Source organism: Camellia sinensis, chromosome 4 (genome assembly GCF_055761805.1).
Source record: "Camellia sinensis isolate YWXY chromosome 4, ASM5576180v1, whole genome shotgun sequence".
NCBI lineage: Eukaryota > Viridiplantae > Streptophyta > Magnoliopsida > Ericales > Theaceae > Camellia > Camellia sinensis.
The window spans coordinates 177096356-177115641 of NC_138964.1; the positions used below are offsets into that span (position 1 = coordinate 177096356).

The 19286-nt window shown below is 32.4% G+C and overlaps 1 protein-coding gene across 1 annotated transcript; it reads right to left on the bottom strand.

Moving 5' to 3' along the window:
* Positions 1-9562: 9562 nt before the first annotated feature.
* Positions 9563-19205, bottom strand: LOC114291193 (putative metal-nicotianamine transporter YSL7). The gene is made up of 6 exons (XM_028235246.2): positions 18656-19205; positions 12116-12279; positions 11823-11920; positions 11588-11722; positions 10904-11093; positions 9563-10815 (listed from the first exon to the last, which is right to left on the bottom strand). The coding sequence occupies exons 1-6, from the start codon at positions 19074-19076 to the stop codon at positions 9709-9711; spliced, it is 2115 nt and encodes a 704-aa protein (XP_028091047.2). The 5' UTR covers positions 19077-19205; the 3' UTR covers positions 9563-9708.
* Between the last annotated feature and the right edge of the window lie 81 nt (positions 19206-19286).

A 19286-nucleotide genomic window follows, 5' to 3' on the forward strand; every position in this document is an offset into this window, starting at 1 on the left:
CAAAATCATTTTACGGTCTCAGTTACATAAGCTTAATAACGACCAGTAACATGTGGATAGTTTTCGTACATAAATAATTGCGAAAAACAAGAATGAGAATTTTTTTTCCAAACCTTCATTATTGATTTTGGCATATTTGACAAAACTTCATTACATTTATGGCATATTTGACAAAACTTCATTATTGATTTTGTAAGGTTTTTTTTTCCAATAAAGTATAAAATTTGAAAATTACGTACATCTAGTTCAGAAATTGTAAATGTACAAAATGTTTGCATCAGTCAAACTATTAAAATCTTCAAATGGTAGAAGAACTATGTGATTTTAACTAAAATTTTGTAATAGACATTTTCAATCAAGTAGAGAATAAAAAACATAGGCCTATGTGGTATAGTTAAATGTTTTTGCATTGTCATTTAGTTTAATTTATTTGTTTAGTATGTTAGTTGTAAATTTTGTCAAGGAAATCAAACAATTACAATATATAAAGAATTACAAAATAGAAATGATCTATTACAAATAAAAAATTATCTATTTAAATGTACGACCCCGTTTACAAATAATGAATTACAAAAGAAAAGAAAATTATCTATTACAAATAAAGAATTAAGAAATGATCTATTATAACATGTAAGTATTACATAGTCTTCATCGACCAACTCGCGCCGGACATGTTCGCCTGTCATGACCTGTCTGCTGGCACTCATTGCAACGAGCGGTCAAACGCCTATCTGATATGTCCATCTCATTCAAAATACGAGACATAGATGCACGACCCCGTTTTACTTCTCGCAGACGCAGTACATTAGGCATTAAGGTCCACTGCGGATCAGCCCAATAATCTTGATGCGGTATTGGATTGAATTTAGTTTCTCAAACCCTCATGTATACAGGAAGCCTATATACTAGATCAACGTACTCGAATGGATTGTCACCGCATTCAGACATTACAGCGAGCATATGAGAACATGGATAGTGTCGTATCTCATATTTCCCACAATTGCATGTGGGTTGATTCATCCGCACAATTTGTGTATTGCGACCTCGTCCATGGCGAAAAGATGTTTGCACCTCAAACACGCGGCGTGGCCTATCAGAAAATTGTAATAGAAATTAATCAAGTTCATGTTTTTAGGTGTACTTAACTTGACAACATAATAACAACAATTTAGTTTATATTACAAACTAACCTGCCATATGATATCAACCTGAAAGTATTTGCCCTTGCGATGCCATCCTCAATAGTTTTTTGCATCTCTTTAGGGTATTGAAACTCATTTCGTACATCTATTTCAGCTTGGGCTCCCATCTCGTCAAAATATTTTACGAGCCGCCGAAATGTAAATTCAACCATAGTTGAGATAGGTAAGTTCCTTGCACCTTTCAAGACGCTATTGAAGCACTCTGCATCATTGCTGGTCAATACCCCCCACCGATGTCCACCGTCATACGAAAGGGCCCACTCCTCAGGATTCATCTTGTAAACCCAATTGATGGCTTCTTGGTCAATAGCCTGTATTTGTTGTAAGTAACCATTACACTTCCGTCATTGATGAGCACTCCTTGCTTTCCATAGAAGTTGTTTGAGCTCCTTATTTTTGAACTTAGTGTTGAAGTTACTACAAACATGTCGAAGGCAGTGCTGATGATATCCAACAAATTGGAGCGAGGGATTCAGCCAATGCCGCCTCACAGCAGCTAAAATACTCTCAACTCGATCAGATATCAAAGTCACTCCCTGTCGATCCATGACAATATGTTCCTTGATATTTGCAATGAAGAACGACCAAGACTCCAAACTCTCCCTGTCGACAATAGCGAATGCAAGCGGTAATATTTTGCCATTGACAGTGACAATCGTTGCTACAAGCAACACACCAGTGTATTTCCCGTATAAAAATGTACCATCTATGGTTATAACAGGCCTACAATGTCTGAATCCATCGATGACGGGTTTGAAAGACCAGAAAACAAAGTGGAAGACGGGCATAATGGTTGTATTTCCAGTATATCTATGCTTCCATTGCACAATGGTGCCAGGATTAGATGTTTGTAATGCATACATGAATTTAGGCAACATCCTATATGATTCATCCCAATCCCCGAATATCATTCTAATTGCCTTTGCCCTTGCATGCCACGCCTTCTTGTATGATATCCTATAGTTCATGGTCTTTTTTATATCTTCGATGACATTCTTAATGGGCATATCAGGTTCATTCTGCATACGACAATACCTATGAGTTAGATTATTTTTGTGCGAACACTTTAAACAAACAAATATGTATATAAATGTAAACATTTATTTTGTATACTCACCGCAACTTGTCCCAAAAGATGAGAAGCAATGTAACTGGAGCTAATATTTGTGTGGTCTCTATTCATTCGTGGGTATAAACAATGGTGAGGACCCCTGTACTGCATTATTTCAAAAAGACCATGTATCCTACTAAGAGATGCACGCAACCACCATCTACAATCGTGCTTGCAAGCACACACCCAAACGTCTCGCTTGGAGGTTACGACTTTATACTCTCGATTATTTGTTGCATGATACAATTTCACAGCATGTACGAGTTGCTTCTTATCAATGAAAACCATCCCTTTGTCCAACTCTGGATTTTCAGCATTCCAGATTCGGTTACGGGAAACGGCATCGCGGTTACTAATGTCAAAATCACCACCCATGTGAATGTTGTCATAGAAAAGGATTTCAGGTCTAGGTGGAATGGGGGCATTCTGAATATCAACGGAAGCGTCGGCATCATCTTCATCATCATCATCATCTGATCCACCCAATACATTTTCTTCATCACACATTTCATTCTCATCATTGTCTAGGGCGACATCAGGACCGTACACGTCACTATCAGCAAACTACATAGAATTAACCGTTTCAGCCATATTACCAGCAACTTCAACTGGAGTGGTATGATGGCTGTAGGTGGGCACATCTTCAGTGTTATTGTGAAATTCAGTCTCGTATCCACCACGTGAACTTGATTCCCCACCATGGCCATGAAATGTCTGTTGTGTGTAGCCAGCTGCATAACATTCACTTGATTCATACATAGGAGACTGAAACGCTGTCGTGTCAATCCCATGTGTCAGCAATGTAGTGAATGGATAAGGATCCATCTGTGTTATATTCGGAAGATTGTGTACAATCTCTTTCTCAATGTACACTTCCAAACAATTAGGTGGTTAGAAACTTCCACCGATACTTATTATGGTGTTCAACGCCTCATCGTCATTTATCGGTAATATTTTGTATTTGCTGGTTGCTTGCCACTGGCGATAAGGATATCTACATTTGAAGATCAATCGGACTGTTTCCCCGTAACTTGCCACCTTGGGCATAAACATCTCCTCCAAATTGCCAAGTGTGGTGCCAAGTTGCACCCCATATATCCCTTTCGGCTCAGCATCATATGACACACCTTCATCGGGATCCCGAATTATGTTTCCCCCCCAGTAGAAGATAATTGGAACAGTTGCCATATACTTGCTTCAATGAAACAATAAACATTAAAATATCAACAATATACATATATCGAATTCTACTTCTAAAACAAACATTAAAAGAAGAACAATAAATTTTCAAGAAGTCACATATATATCATAAGTGACATTTTCCTATCAAAATCAACTCTCTCATTTTTTGTCAATTTATATTTTCTAGGGTTAAAGGAACTGTAGAGGTGAAACATTAATTCAATTTATATTTTGTCAACTGTATATTTGTGTCTCAATTTGATTATTACTGTTTATTTTCTCATTTTTCTCACTTATTTTTATTCGTATAAAACAACAGCTGAGATTTCATCTCTACGTGGAGTTTTCATTTACTTCCTATGTGAAGACTCCTATCTTCTCTACGTGAATGTTCTTTGTTGTCATTGCTCTCTTGTCTTAATTTAAAAAAAAAAATCACAACAAGTATACTTCTTGTGTTAATTCTTTTGAATTAGTGGTGAAAAATAAATTTTGAATCACATTGCAGCAATAACTTCATATGATCCCTCCCTTAATATGATCAATTTGTAAAAGGCATTCACTGAAAATAAATAAATAAATAAATAAATAATAACGACTCTACACAACCGTTAATTTAGGCAATGATTTAATCGTACGCATGTAAGCGGGACCAATTTTAAAAATACGTATTTTGTTTTCTTTTCATAAATCTTGATCTATTTTTTAGTATTTTCATAAGGTAGACAGATATATCACACATTTAAAAAACACTTCATTGTATGAAGAATTTTTGTTATGCAGTGAGACTGGACAAAATTGGACAAATCATACAAACATCTTAAATCATAGTGTAAGTTTTGTAGATAATTAAATATTTCTTCCATTGAGTTGAAAGAACGCGATTGATTTGGACAATATAAAATAGAAGTTGCAAACATTGTTATTAATTTTTTAAAACTGGTGATCCAATTCTTCAGATTCATGGACAATATAAGTTAATTTGATTTGCTCAAACTTGTGCCTAGGGACCTTAATGACAAAGTTATTTCCTATGTGAACTAGTAACCCTCGTCCTCTTTGTAGAGGTCATAGAGGCTTTCTTATAAAATTAAAACAAAAAGCTCATTTTGGATCGTTCTGAAAAATAAGAAAAAAAATTTAATTTATTTACTCCTTTTTTTCTTAAACATACAAAAACAAAAAAATAATTAGAGAGATAATTTATAATGGCCAAAAATTAGAGAGAATTAAATTGAAGTTGGTGGTTAAATGTATGGACTAAATTTTGGATAGTTAACCATGTGAATCTATCGGGCCATCCGTACCAATTATTTGGTATTACGAAACACAGGCTTACCCATCAAAGTGCCATTTTTTTTTCCTTCTTACCCACGAAATTGCTATGGACTATTAATTAAAATAGTTTAAGACTCTTTTCATGCATATATTATAACTAGTCTAATAATGACTTGTAATTATATAAATAAAAATAAAAATTATTAAAACATAATGTTTAGATTTTCCATTTCAATGGTGGTGGACAATCACAAAGCGGAAGTGGCGATAAATCACTTCGTTCAATACTCATTAGAGAGAATTAAATTGAAGTTGGTGGTTACATGTATGGACTAAATTTTGAATAGTTAACCATGTGAATCTATCGGGCCATCCGTACCAATTATTTGGTATTACGAAACACAGACTTACCCATCAAAGTGCCATTTTCTTTTTTTTCCTTCTTACCCACGAAATTGCCATGGACTATTAATTAAAATAGTTTAAGACTCTTTTCATGCATATATTATAACTAGTCTAATAATGACTTGTAATTATATAAATGAAAATAAAAATTATTAAAACATAATGTTTAGATTTTCCTTTTCAATGGTGGTGGACAGTCACAAAGCGGAAGTGGCGATAAGTCACTTCGTTCAATACCCATTAGAGAGAATTAAATTGAAGTTGGTGGTTAAATGTATGGACTAAATTTTGAATAGTTATCCATGTGAATCTATCGGGCCATCCGTACCAATTATTTGGTATTACGAAACACAGGCTTACCCATCAAAGTGCCATTTTTTTTTTCCCCTTCTTACCTACGAAATTGCTATGGACTATTAATTAAAATAGTTTAAGACTCTTTTCATGCATATATTATAACTAGTCTAATAATGACTTGTAATTATATAAATAAAAATTATTAAAACATAATGTTTAGATTTTCCATTTCAATGGTGGTGGACAGTCACAAAGCGGAAGTGGCGATAAGTCACTTCGTTCAATACCCATTTCAAAAAAAATTTCAAATTTTCTTAAGTTTTCAAAGGAAATTTTAATTTGTACTATAATGCTATTATATGTATTACAAATTCAGCTCATTAACTTTTTTAATCATATTCTGGGTGCCTGACCCCAAATATAGTGAAATAAACCAAACGAAATTAAACCAAAATTTTTTTATTTAAATAAAATAGAGTCAAAATTAAATATTTTGAGACAACATGATATTTTCATATATTATTTTCAAGTCAATAAAAATATTTTTTTTGAATAAAATAGAGTCAAAATTAAATATTCCAGAGAACATGATCTTTTCATTTATTATTTTGAAGTAAATACAATTTTTTTTTTTTAATAAAATACATTCAAAATTAAATATTTTTTGTTTAATAATTACATTTAGTAGAAATTAGACATTTTGATTCAAAAATATAAACATTAACAATTTCTGAAGCATAATTTGATTAAAAAAATATAGACATTTTGATTCACAAGTATAATTTCAAAATTTCAATTTCTGATTTCAAATTTCAAAATATAGACATTTTGTAATTCCAATTCAACAATTCTCAATTACATGAATTTCGTATATGACATTAACAATTATGAATTATATGAATTTCAAAATTTTAAATTTATTCTTAATTAAACAAAATTACTTTTAAAACCCTAATTTCAAACCCTAATTTCCTTTTAATTCCTCTTAACAAGCAAAAAAAAAAAAAAAACTCACAAGCATAATTTCAAAATTCCAATTTTTGATTTCAAATTTCAAAATATAGACATTTCATAATTTCAATTCAACAATTCTCAATTACATGAATTTCATAATATGACATTAACAATTATCAATTATATGAATTTCGGATTTTTTAATCACGATTCTTAATTAAAAAAAATTACTTTTAAATCCCTAATGTCAAACCCTAATTTCCTTTTAATTCCTCTTAACAAGCAAAAAAAAAACAATTTCCAATTCAACAAATATAAGTTGGTTTATTCAAAATTCAAAATATAGACATTTTGATTCACAAGCATAATTTCAAAATCCCAATTTCTGATTTCAAATTTCAAAATATAAACATTTCATAATTTCAATTCTCAATTCTCAATTCTCAATTATATGAATTTCATAATATGACATTAACATATTTATGATTTATGAATTTATGAATTTCATAATTCCAATTTTCAATTCTCAATTCTCATATTTATGATTTATTTAAAAAATTAAAAAAATTCCAAACCTGATTTATGATTCAAAAGCATAAAAATTCACAAGCATTAGAACCCTTAATAATGTGAAGCCTAAAATGTCATTCTAAAAGGATGTGTGAACAATCTGATATCAAGCAACAATTATCATTAGAACCCTAATTTCATAACCACACTGATAAAGCGTAAAAAATCCAAACCCAAATATTCAATTCACAAGCAACATCCAAAAATTCAAAAGCATAAAAAATTTCACAAATTCAAAAGCATTCACATTTCTGATTTCGGATTTCCAAACCCTGATTTCTAATTTCAAAAAATTCCAAACCCTAATTTCAAAAAAAAATTCAAAAAATTCCACAAACCCTAATTTCCAAACCCTAATTCCACAAACAAATTCAAAAAATTCCAAACCCTAACACATTTAATAATTCACATATAAAACCCTAACATTCACAGCAAATTAAAACACATTCACATTTTCACAAACACAAAAAATAAATACATAAAATTAGGGTTAACTGTCATACCATGGAGAGAGAGAGAGAGCAGAGATCAGGGTGAGAGCAGAGAGCAGAGAGCAAAGGGAGAGCGATAGTGAGCCGAAGCAGAGCGAGATCGAGTGAGTCTGAGAGCAGAGGGAGATGAAGAGTGAGAGATAGAGAGTCTGTAGATCGAGCAGAGACGAAAAATGTAAGTGTGAAAACATGAATGCAAATGACGGGGTTCGTCTTTTATAGCAGTGTGAAAAACGCTTTTTCAATTAGCGTTTTCATTTAGCTACAGTGAAGTCGCCATTAGAAATAGCGTTTTATTCACAAAGGTGATGCACAGTGAAGTCGCTATTCCGAATAGCGTTTTCTCAAAATGAAGCGCTATTAGAAATAGCATTTAATAATTTAAAACCGCTATTCCGAACAGCATTTTAGTAATTAAACTCGCGATTCACAATAGCACCTTAACTATTCATCAAATTTTGGCCTCCAAACAGTTAAAGCGCGATTTGTAATAGCGCTTTAGCTTAGTTTGGGAATTCCGTCAAAACTAGACCTAGTTTGGGAAATAGGAGGCAAAAGAGGCTTAGTTTGGGAAAAGTCCCAATAAATCCATTTGATTTGGAAAACCAGTACCGAATGGATTATTTGCATCTCATCGCCAACCAGCATTGAACTATTATCGAAAAGGGTAAATTTATAACTTATTTTTACAGATTTATTCTAATAACTACAAAATGGGAAAATGGGATGGAGATACACATTTCTTACCTTCAAAAATGCAGTGGAGCTCAATGTAAGTCTTTAATGGAGTCATGCTTTGTTGGAAAGTGCTGGATTGCCGAAAGATGTCTAAGATCACTAAAGTTGGTCCTTAAGGAATGCTGTGCAGTATGAATGATTTAGTGGTTTGAAGGTGTAGTGTGTGGAAAAAACTATTTTGGTGGTGTGGACATATTATGAGTTAGGATTATAGTTGGAATATTTAGTGTATGCAAACATATAATCAAATTTATAAATGTGTTAATTGAGATATGATGTCTATAGAGATTAAAGAGTGTGGAAATAGAACTTCGCTGTTAGATTAATGGAATGGGTTATTTATTATGTAATTAAAAATCTTAGAGGATTAGCTATGATTTTGTACATGTGATAGGATACGTTATATTTTTAATAAAGCTTAGAGGGTGTACTTATAATTAATTTTAAACTTATATAAATAAATAAATAAAAACCTTTGCTATGTAAGAATTTTTTTTTTTTTTAAAACAATAAATTTTGATTTATTTTTGTCTTTCGTAACATTTTTAAAAAAATTATTTTTTATTTTTAAGATGGTTTAGACCCGACAAACCTAAAAAATAAGGCAATGTTGAAAATAATAAAAAATCGACTTAAAGTTAAGAAAAATCATTTACAAACAAAAATATTAAAAAAAAGTTATAAATTAACCCCATCGAATTCTAATAATAAAACTTTTAATATAGTTGGAATTCTAATTGGTTATCCAGTTATATTCAAAGTTATATTATTGGAATTTCATGGGATTAATTTATATTTTTTGACTATCTCTAATTTATCCAGCTATATTCAAAGTTATATCATTAAAATTACGTGGGATTAATTTATATTTTTTTGACTATTTCTAATTTTGATGATTTTTTTTTTTTAAAAAAAAAAACTGAGTCATTTAAATATATATATATATATATATATAAATCCATGGATTGTTTTTGACTAACCAATTATTAGTCATGAATTCTAATATAGCTAAATAATCAATCATACACTAATATCATGGATTATTAATTCCCTCACTATTAATTTTGTTGTTAATCATAGCAACAAAACAGTCTCACTGGCCCTTATATTGCAATCCCCAGTCTGTTTTAAGCTACTTCAGAGGAAAGATACAAAAAGCCTGCCATTGCAAGCAAATGTATCTCCAATAGTTTAAAATCCAATCAAATATAGAAACTACTAGCATCAAACAGTAGATTATAGCATGTACTTTGTTACCCACTGCAGTTATTCAATACAATCTAGGACTTTTTGAGCTCCTTCATACTAGTAGTAGTCAACTATGAGCTGGAGTGTTGGATCAATGACAAATACTTGATGATTATGCACTTAAAATGTATACACAACAACCAGTTTGAAGGAGGTGGGAAAGCTGCGAAAACAAAGAACATGACAAAAACCCAAGACAGAACATATAATTGCTGAACTAATAAGAATCCTTTTAAGAACCCAAGAAAGCATCAACCTTTGAGTTTGCTTTCTTTGACAGAAATTTCATGCAGATGGGAGGATATACACCTGCCAATGCCAGTATTGAACTGGGCAAAGTCCATATTCCGTCCCCACAAATCAATCCAGAAGCCACGGCAGGTCCAAATGCATCGGCTTTGTCCTTGTTTAGCTTCCGCCAAATAAATAGTATCAAGCTCCCAACACACATATCAATAGCAAAGTATGATCCGAGATAAAAGGGTATTGCCATTGCCATTGGAAGAGGAATAAACTGAGCTTTCTCTTTCCCCACAGCATCTCTGATGGCATTGACAACTATGGCTGCAATAAAGAAAGCGTAGCAGAGATTGAGGCAGTGCTTTGGCAAAGCTGAAAAGCCTTCAACACCTAGGATTGACATGTTGCGATAGACAAGAGCATAAGGAGCAGGGTACTGTGAACCCGGGACACCAAAATCATGGAAAGCCTTATAGAAGAGCCAAAATACACAAGGGGAAATAACACAACCCATTGCAGTTCCAATGACTTGGCTCACGAACATGGACCGTGGTGAAGCCAGGGTCATATAGCCTGTTTTAAAGTCCTGCATGAGATCAGACGCAGTCGACACGATGTTCATCATGACCCCACAAGCTGCTAATCCAGCAAGGACACCACCATGGGACGATCCTGCCCATGCCCCAATTGTAAAGATTGCTAGCTTTCCATAGGTGGATGCCAAGGACCAGTCAGTGAGACCACATCCATATGCGTTGCAGAAGGCTAGTGTCGGTGCAAAGATGTAAATAACCACAATATGGTACCACTTGAGTTGGTGGAAGATGAGTGGAAGTGTTGCAGCAGAGATAACGGCAATACCAACATAGCCAATAACTGCAATATATGTTGGAATTTCGTCCTTGAGAAAGAGTTGGGTCCGACGCTGGTCATCAAAAGATAGAGAACTATTCATCGAGGGGGAGCGACCAGCAACAGGGAGGACACTGTTTCGTCCTTTATCACGGAATTGACGATACATACCAAATAGTGTGTGACCGAGGACTTTGACAAAGTTGTAGAGGCCATCACCAAGGATCATGGCTATTGCTATAAAGACCTGTGGCAAAGAAAGGATTAAAAAAAAAAAGGTTAAAAGAGCAAACACTGATTCGGTCTATGGCTTTAGAACAAGGAAAGAAAGTTACCTTGTAACCTTGCAGGCCATGGAGGCTGTTTGGTTTAAGCTCTGCAGAGTACCAATGGCCTTTCTGTACTTGTATGAGTGGCCACATTAGGCCCCATGATAGGATTGCTCCAACTAGCAAAGATATGTTGATTATATACGGACAGATCATCCCGACACCGACATAAGTTGCTGAGAAATCAAAGTAAAACCTATATTTTGATTTTAAAAGACAAAGATCAGAAGACTTGAACTCCAAAAATGAAATGTCAATAATAGATAAATAATGAGTTTGTAGCTTTCAGTATTCACTCATTTAATTTCTTGCCATCCATTTTGTAAGAACACAAAACGCTTGATGAAATTCCCATAAGGATATTTATCATTCACACACAAACTTGTCAGCAGGAAGATAGAATTAATTTTTTGAAGTGGGTTGCAAGTGAATACAAGGCATATATTTAAAGATGCTTTTGGTGCCTCTTCATCAACAGGCACAATACTACAAAAGGTTGCATCTTGTTTAAGTTCGAATTATTTCCAGACAAGTCCTTTGTGGGAAGGCCTTCACCAACCTAAGGGGAAAGATGTGATGCAAGACAGTCCACCATTATTATGGTGTGATTACCTATTTGAATTCATTTATGGTATAAAATATGAAAGGAATTTTGAATTGCTTCATTAGAATCAAAGTTTATGTATGTACTTGTTTTCATAAGCTTTGAGACCAAATGTAGGAAAGTTTACAAATCCACAGTCATCCCCTGCAGTGAAGAACCACTGGAAGAAGCCCCAGAAGAAACTGAATGAGAAGAACTTGCCCAGAGTTCTGACTTGTTTCCTGGAATGAAACAATAAAATAAAAGGAGAACCAAACACAATCTGTCAGATCAAATTTATTAAGATTGAATGATGAAATAAATTTTTGGTCAAGGCCTTACTTTGCTAGCTTGGCACCTTGAGGAGTGTGGAAGCTGTTGATAAGGTGAGCAGTTGCAGTGCCACTTGGATAAATCAGTTTAAAGTCTATGATCATTATCTGGAATGGAACAGATTGCATATGAGACAATACATTTCGAAAGTAAAAGTCATAGATTAGCGGTTAATGACACAGATGAGGTTAAAATGGATTGAGCAAAGAGTGCGATAGAGACAGCAATCAGATTTAAGAATAGAGAACATGTCAGCAATACTTCAATCTATATGCACCTAGTTAATGAGTTTAAGAATGTACCTTTCGAAGAGGCACCACAGAAAAGAGTCCAAGAAAGCTAACGACAAAAAGAAATGCAATCATCCATCCCAACGTTGGGTTCTTTATATTCTGTGCATCATTAGCTTCAGTTGACTGTTTGGCAACAAGTTCACTCATGCCAAAAAGATAACTCCCAAAGCCTCCTGATTATTCAAATTCAAAGAAACATTAGGTTCACATTAGATGTTGGTATATGGTCTTACGTAAAATTTGATGAGCAATCGCTGCTAAGTAAAATAATAGCTCATTAATATCAAGTACCTCCAAGGGAGCCAGACTACCCAAAAAATAGTTGGCAAGGACACCACATATATTGAGATTAGGTTGGATCAAGCTGTGGGAAAATTGATCAATGGAGCAATGCAACTCAACCCTCGTGAGAAAACAAAATAAAGCATGCTTTGTGATCACCGACATTCCTTGTGACAATCTTGCTGGTAAGCATTTGAATTGTATTATTATAGTACTTCATAAATTGAACCACTGTAGCCCCTTCAAATTCATATAATCGTATGAAAGTTCATATATTCTGTTACCTCCAAATGTCTCAATGTACTAATTTGTGTCCTTTATTGTTGAATTAGTTTTGCATCTAATTATATTTTCTTCGGGCTAGATGAACAACGAAATTAGAACATCAAAGTGCCTTAATAATCTAAAAGACCTAGACGAGGCATGCCTCTTTAAACCAAGGTATCAAGAGTAAAATGTATGATGCGGGCTGCAAATAGCATTGATCATCTGGTTTTGTCACAAAAACTTACATTTTGTATTAGTGCAGGTTCATTGGTCATCCAGAGCATATGAGAAGTGAAGGTATATGGTCCTAAAGGTCACTTTACCTAAATGGAGAGCAATACGTGACAATGTCCCCATCCTATTTTCATACCCAACCCCAAGGAATCTTATTGCATGATTCTAAATACACCCCCATAATTCTATCCACACCCACTTCCTCTCACACACATTGCTCTCAGGGGTGGCTGAGATGGTAAGTATGTGGTGCGTGAAGCATCCAATCTTCATACATGTAATCACTTTACAAATCAATCTTCATATATGTAATCACTTTACTAATCAGGTAAATAAAATGTCTAATCCTTTTTCTTTTCTTTTTTTCTCGTCTCATGTTCCAAAGGGACTGAAAGTTGTTTAACTTGAAAGAAAAGAAAAAAGAAAAGAAAAGTTCTCATTTGTATGAATAAGTAAGTGGCTTCCAAAAGGAACAGACTTTAGGACCATACTATAATCCCCCACTTCCTCTTTCTCTTGGGTGATGAGAATGTCATAATGTGTTAAGGAGAAATTCAAATACACAGGCCAATCAAAATTCATGAAAGCAATTAATAGTTCCAAGCCAACCACCACACAAAAATTATTACTGAAGTTCAATGCTTTCAGGAAATAATAGTCCCAAAATGTTGGTGCCAAAGAATGCATGACAATAACCACCATCAATTAATGCTTTATTTATTTATGTGTTTTCCAAAGAACAGTGTAGACTAGTTCTACTATTAAAGATTCACATGGAACTAAGAGCTACCACGAATTATCGCCATGAAATGGTCAGCAAACAAGATCACTTAATTTCTCACCACAACCATTTTATAAAACAAACTAAATGCAAACACAACGCCTCCGTTTGGGAAGTGGGTTGACTTTTTGATTTTTTATCTTTTTTGATTATTTTAGCCTGGGGCTAAAAAGCCTAGTTTGGGAAGGACTTTTGATTTTTTTTTTTGACTTTTTTGGCTTTTTTTTGTGAAAGAAATAATGTAATAATTATGGGTTGGATGAATATTTTGTCTTATTGAGCTAAAATAGCCTATTTTGTCTTATATGACTATTTTAGCCCAAATCTTACTTCCCAAACGAAGTTAAAATCCAATTTTTCTATATAATGTACGACAAGTGCGTTAGTTCTTGTAGTTCAAACTACTTGAAAACACTAAAATACTAATCATGCTAATACTGTGTGATATACATGGTAGTGTAGTTGGGTGGAAAAAAAATGGCTTGCCAATAGGAAAAAGCACCGTCCGAAAGCCAAAATACTTCTATGAGACATAAGACCGATATTTTGTGCCTGTTTGGTGCAACTTAAAAGCTGCTTATTTCAGCTTTCAGCTTAATTTAAGCTATTTTGATGTAATTGGTTTAGCTTAATAATGCAGTTTATAGCTTTTTGTAAGTCAGAAATCAACTTATTCTTTGAGTGAGGCAGGAGATGCTTAATTTATAAGTCAAAAATCAACTTATGTTCATAGTTATAAGGTATAAGCTATTAAGACATAAGTTATAAGCATTTTTCCACAACTCTACCAAACAGGATCTTTATTAACATTAACATCATCTTTGAAATATTCTCATCTTAAGAAGGTTGTAAACTCTTTTCCTTGCACTCAAGAGATTATATATAAACATAAAAATAATATGTGACCCAAAATTCAAGTTAAAATTGATTGATATGTTGGACTTAAATTAGGAATGGTTATAATGAATACAACAATGATTCATCTCCTCTTTTCCCCCACCCCCTTTGACCCTCTCTCTCTTTCATTGGTTACATTTTTTTTTTTTTTTTTTTTTTTCCCTGCTCCTCCAATCACCACCCGCCACGTGACAAAAGGGGTGAGTGGGTGACCCCAAAAGGGGTTCCCAAGCATTATTCTAATGAATATTGAGTAACATGTAAGTCGGGTTCAGTTTGAATTAGGTTCAAAATCAGTTCTCTAGAAATATGATGATGGTAAATTTAATATTCTGCAACTCAACTTGGGATATGCGTGGACGGTGGCTGTTGACAATCCCAAGACTTTCAGTTCCCAAAATAGGGACTGATAACAATCGTTGCTTTACTTTCCAATGCATATATATATATATATATATTTTTTTTTTTTTTATTACCAATACAAAATTTTGAATGCGATGAAAATGTTGTTTCTTGATTTTTTGGTGCGATGGTACTCCGTCCACTAATTAACGTGGATATTAATGTACTAATTAATGTTATGTCATTAAAATTGATCACACTAATTATATAAATTATCATCAACAATAAATGTATCACTTTAGAAAAATTATTAATGTCCTAAACTAATGTTCCATTCTATTTACAAATTGACATCTAACACTTTAGCTTCTAAAAGTAATAGATTTTATAATTTAGAATAGTAATATTAATTTAAAGCACTACCTAAACTTTAGTGACTAAAAATTAAATTATAGATTAAAATAAATTTATCTTATTAAAAAAAGTGTTCACTCATTCTATAAACTCATTTCTCACTTTTTTAAAAAGTCAATAAAAAGAGTCAAAAATTAAAAGAATGGAACAAATAAATTATTTTTCACATTACTTTTTTTTTATAAATTTATTTTTAATCAATAAAATAGCTTTCTAACTAACTCAAAAGAAACAAATAATAAAAAAAACTGTAATCATCTAACTAGTTGGGACCACCACCAGCAGCTTCTTTTACTTCTCATTAATTTAAAAAAATAAATAAAATAAAATAAATAAATTTTAAAAACAATCTACTTAAATAGAATTAAATAATAGGCAAATACTAAAAACACACAACACAATGGGTGAATCTTTATTACTTTTACTTTGAGTTGAGAATCCCAAGGTGCATACATATGGTGCTATTTTGATGTATAATTATTTTTAATTTATTAGTACTACCATGACCTAATTAAATATGGGGGTCCAATATCGGACTAGAACAGTACTTTAGACTGATATCAGAGTGGAGAGAAATTTCTTCCTTTAAATATAAATAAGGAAAAAATTAATTATTCAAACTTTATTTAAAAATTTGTAACGAGTTTCAAAATTAATTTAAATTTAGTTTGTTAAACTTTTGAGTAAATCTCAAATGAGTATTTGTCGGGCCAAATTTTAATGTTTTGGTACTTTTATGTAGTTTTTGGACTTGTCAAACAAAGTCAAATAATTAATTTATTGTTTGAGTTTGATTTCAAAATTTTAACAAGTTTCAAAATGTATTTAAAATTAATTTATTTACTTAATGAATTGAGTTTGAACAAATTTTAACCAGCCAAATACAAATCGTGCTCAAGCTATAATTGATCACCTTAAATACCATATTTGTGTATGTGAGATCTTACCTCTAGTGATTTTTTTTGGTAATGTTTTTAAGTTGGTAAGAGCATCTGCATCAGACTCCTCAAATTTTGAGTTAAATTATAATAAAAAATCTACTTTTATATTTTAGCTAACATTTTCACTTCATCAGACTCTGTATTCCAAAATTTAGTTTTATAAAATATTCATTTTTATTGGGTGGTCAATTAGGCGGTTGACCGGATGGATGACTAGATGGTCAACCACTTAATGAAAATTGCCTAGATGGAAGATGTTGGGGGGTCAACCGGGTAGATGACCAAGTGGTCGACCTCTTGGTAAAAATTGTCCAGATAAAAGAGATATTGAATGATCGACCAGGTAGATGATCGAGTGATAGACCATAGGAGAAATATTTTTTCTAGAATAAATAATAAAATAGTATATAACTTGTGAACAAACAATGTATTATAACAATGTTAAAATTTATTTTGTTACAGCTAATCTGGATATTTTTAAACCTTGTCTGGTTAATATAGTTCAAAATTACGTATAGCAAGGCTGATGATTTAAAAATTAGTAAATTTTTGGTGATATTTTGGCCTTGACTGTTGAATATTGGGACCCACGCAACCACCATCTAGATCTTTATGCTAAGAGTAATGTCAAAAATTTTAAAAATTTTATTAAAATTTTCACATGAATGTGTGAGTCTCATATAAGATATTTGATAGAAATTTTTTTAAAAAAAATTAGAATCTCTACCATTTTTGTTATGCTAATGCCATACGTACTTTGATCACGAAGTTGACGTGATTTCATTGGGGGTGTTTGGTATAGCTTTTTTAAGCCAACTTATGGCTTCTGGCTTTTAAAAAGTTATTTTGAACTGTTTGGTTAAACTTATTTCAAACAGCTTCTGATTCTAACAATTTATTTTAAGTCAAAAAAGCTGATTCTGAGAAGCTGCTCACCCCTTGCTTCTGATTATCAGCTTCTGCTGTGGACATGTTAATTCACGGTTATACTCTTAGATTTTTTTATTTTTTATTTTTTTAAAAATAGAAAAAGACTCAAATGGACTATTAAATATTATTATTATTTTTTATGAAAAATGTAGACAAATAGTGAATAATAAAAAATAAAAATTAATTGAAAAAGCTACTTCACAGCTTATTTAACAAACACTACTCAGCAACTTAAATCTATAATCCAACAGCTATACCAAACAGATTAACCGCTTCTGATTAAAGTCATAATCTATAATCTGTTAAGCTATAATCTATAATCTATAATCTGTTTTAACAGCTACACCAAACACCACCATTATCTTCGGATCATCCAAGGTCCACTCATATCGAACTCACACTAATTATGTTCACACTAGGCAGCATTGTTTGGCTTGGATTGGTTTTAAAATAAATTAGGAAAAATTATTATTCAGTGTAAATGTAGAGAAGAAAAAAAAAATGGCACATTAATAATAAATTTTCTGAATATTAATAATTAAAATTTAAAAAAATTTCATATATTTATAAATATTTTTTTAAAACATCACGAAATTATAATTTCCCCAATAAATTGATACTAAATCACTACTAAATTGAACCATAAAAGTTCAATTCAATTTGAAATTACGATATAAATCTTGTCATTTTTCACGTTATGATCATTAACATATTCAAATATTAAATAATATGTCATTATTTTATAGAAAATATTTATTTAAATAATTATTTAAAATTAATTCTTTCATCATATAAGAACGTACTTACAAGATAAAAAAGTTAAAAACTCAATAAATATATACATGATACTATTAAAATAATCAAGTGTGTAACAAATTATACATAGATATATAAACAGTCTATTAGATTTCAAATTATAATTATAATTATAAAATTAAAAATTAAATCGTGAAAAACAATTAACTTATTTAAAAATGAAAACAAATATCGAACCAAATAATTTGGCCTCAATAGGATTGATCCCTAATGCTAGGGTTACAAAAACCAAAAAAACAAATCTACTAAACAATTGACCTAACAATCATGCGAGTATTTGGTCAATTTTTTTGTAAAATTTTGAGATTTGTAGCATTTTTCTACCAATGCCACTACCACAAACAATTCAAATTTAGTTTTGACTCCCTAATTTTATACAAAATCCTCAGATAACTCCCCCCCCCAAAAAAAATGGCCCCATCGCGACCCATCAAATCAAATGGATCGGTGACAAACACATGCAAAAAAAAAAAAAAAAATTCAATATCGAATCAGAATCCAGAATTTAAAAAATGGAGAGAGACAGAGGGATCGTATGAAAAATTGAAGTTAAAAATGTCAAAGAATGGTGAAATGAAAGCCAGTATCACACAAAATGGAAGTAATTAATTGGGGGAACATTGAGGAGTAGTGAGAAGAACATACCGCTGAAGGCGATGCCGGAGGTAGCGACGACGCAGGTCTGAATGACGGTGTTCTCTTGGCGAGTGAAAGGCTGTTTGAGGAGTCCAGACTTGTCCAGAAACTTGGTCCATGTCTTGACGAAGAAGAATCCCAAGAGCCCCGCAGAGACATTGAGAGAAGGTATAATCCCAGTGGTGAGATTCAGCTTCATCACGATGAAAGTGAAGAGAATTCCGAGCACGAAACTCACTACGAAGGCTCTCAGAGTGAGTTGGTTCTGCCATGACGGAACCTCCTTGGACTCGAATACCTGCTCCACCGACTCTTTCTCTTCTTCTTGTTCTCCCATTTTCACCTTCTTCCTTTCAAGGTCTCGATCTGAGAATGAAACGACACCGCTCTCATCGGCATTTTCAGCTCTTCCGGTGCTGGATCTCTCCATCGTGTTCGTGAATGTTGTGGTAAACGCGGATATGTGGGTTTGTAAACTTTGAATGCTTTCACGTTTTATATTACGGCCTAGCTAACACAGGCCACTCGTTATTAATCTCTAATATGCAGGCTTTCGCTTGGTTTGGAAACAAATTTTGAGTATTTATAATTTGTAATAATATCATAACATTAATTAATACATTAGTTAGTATATTAATTG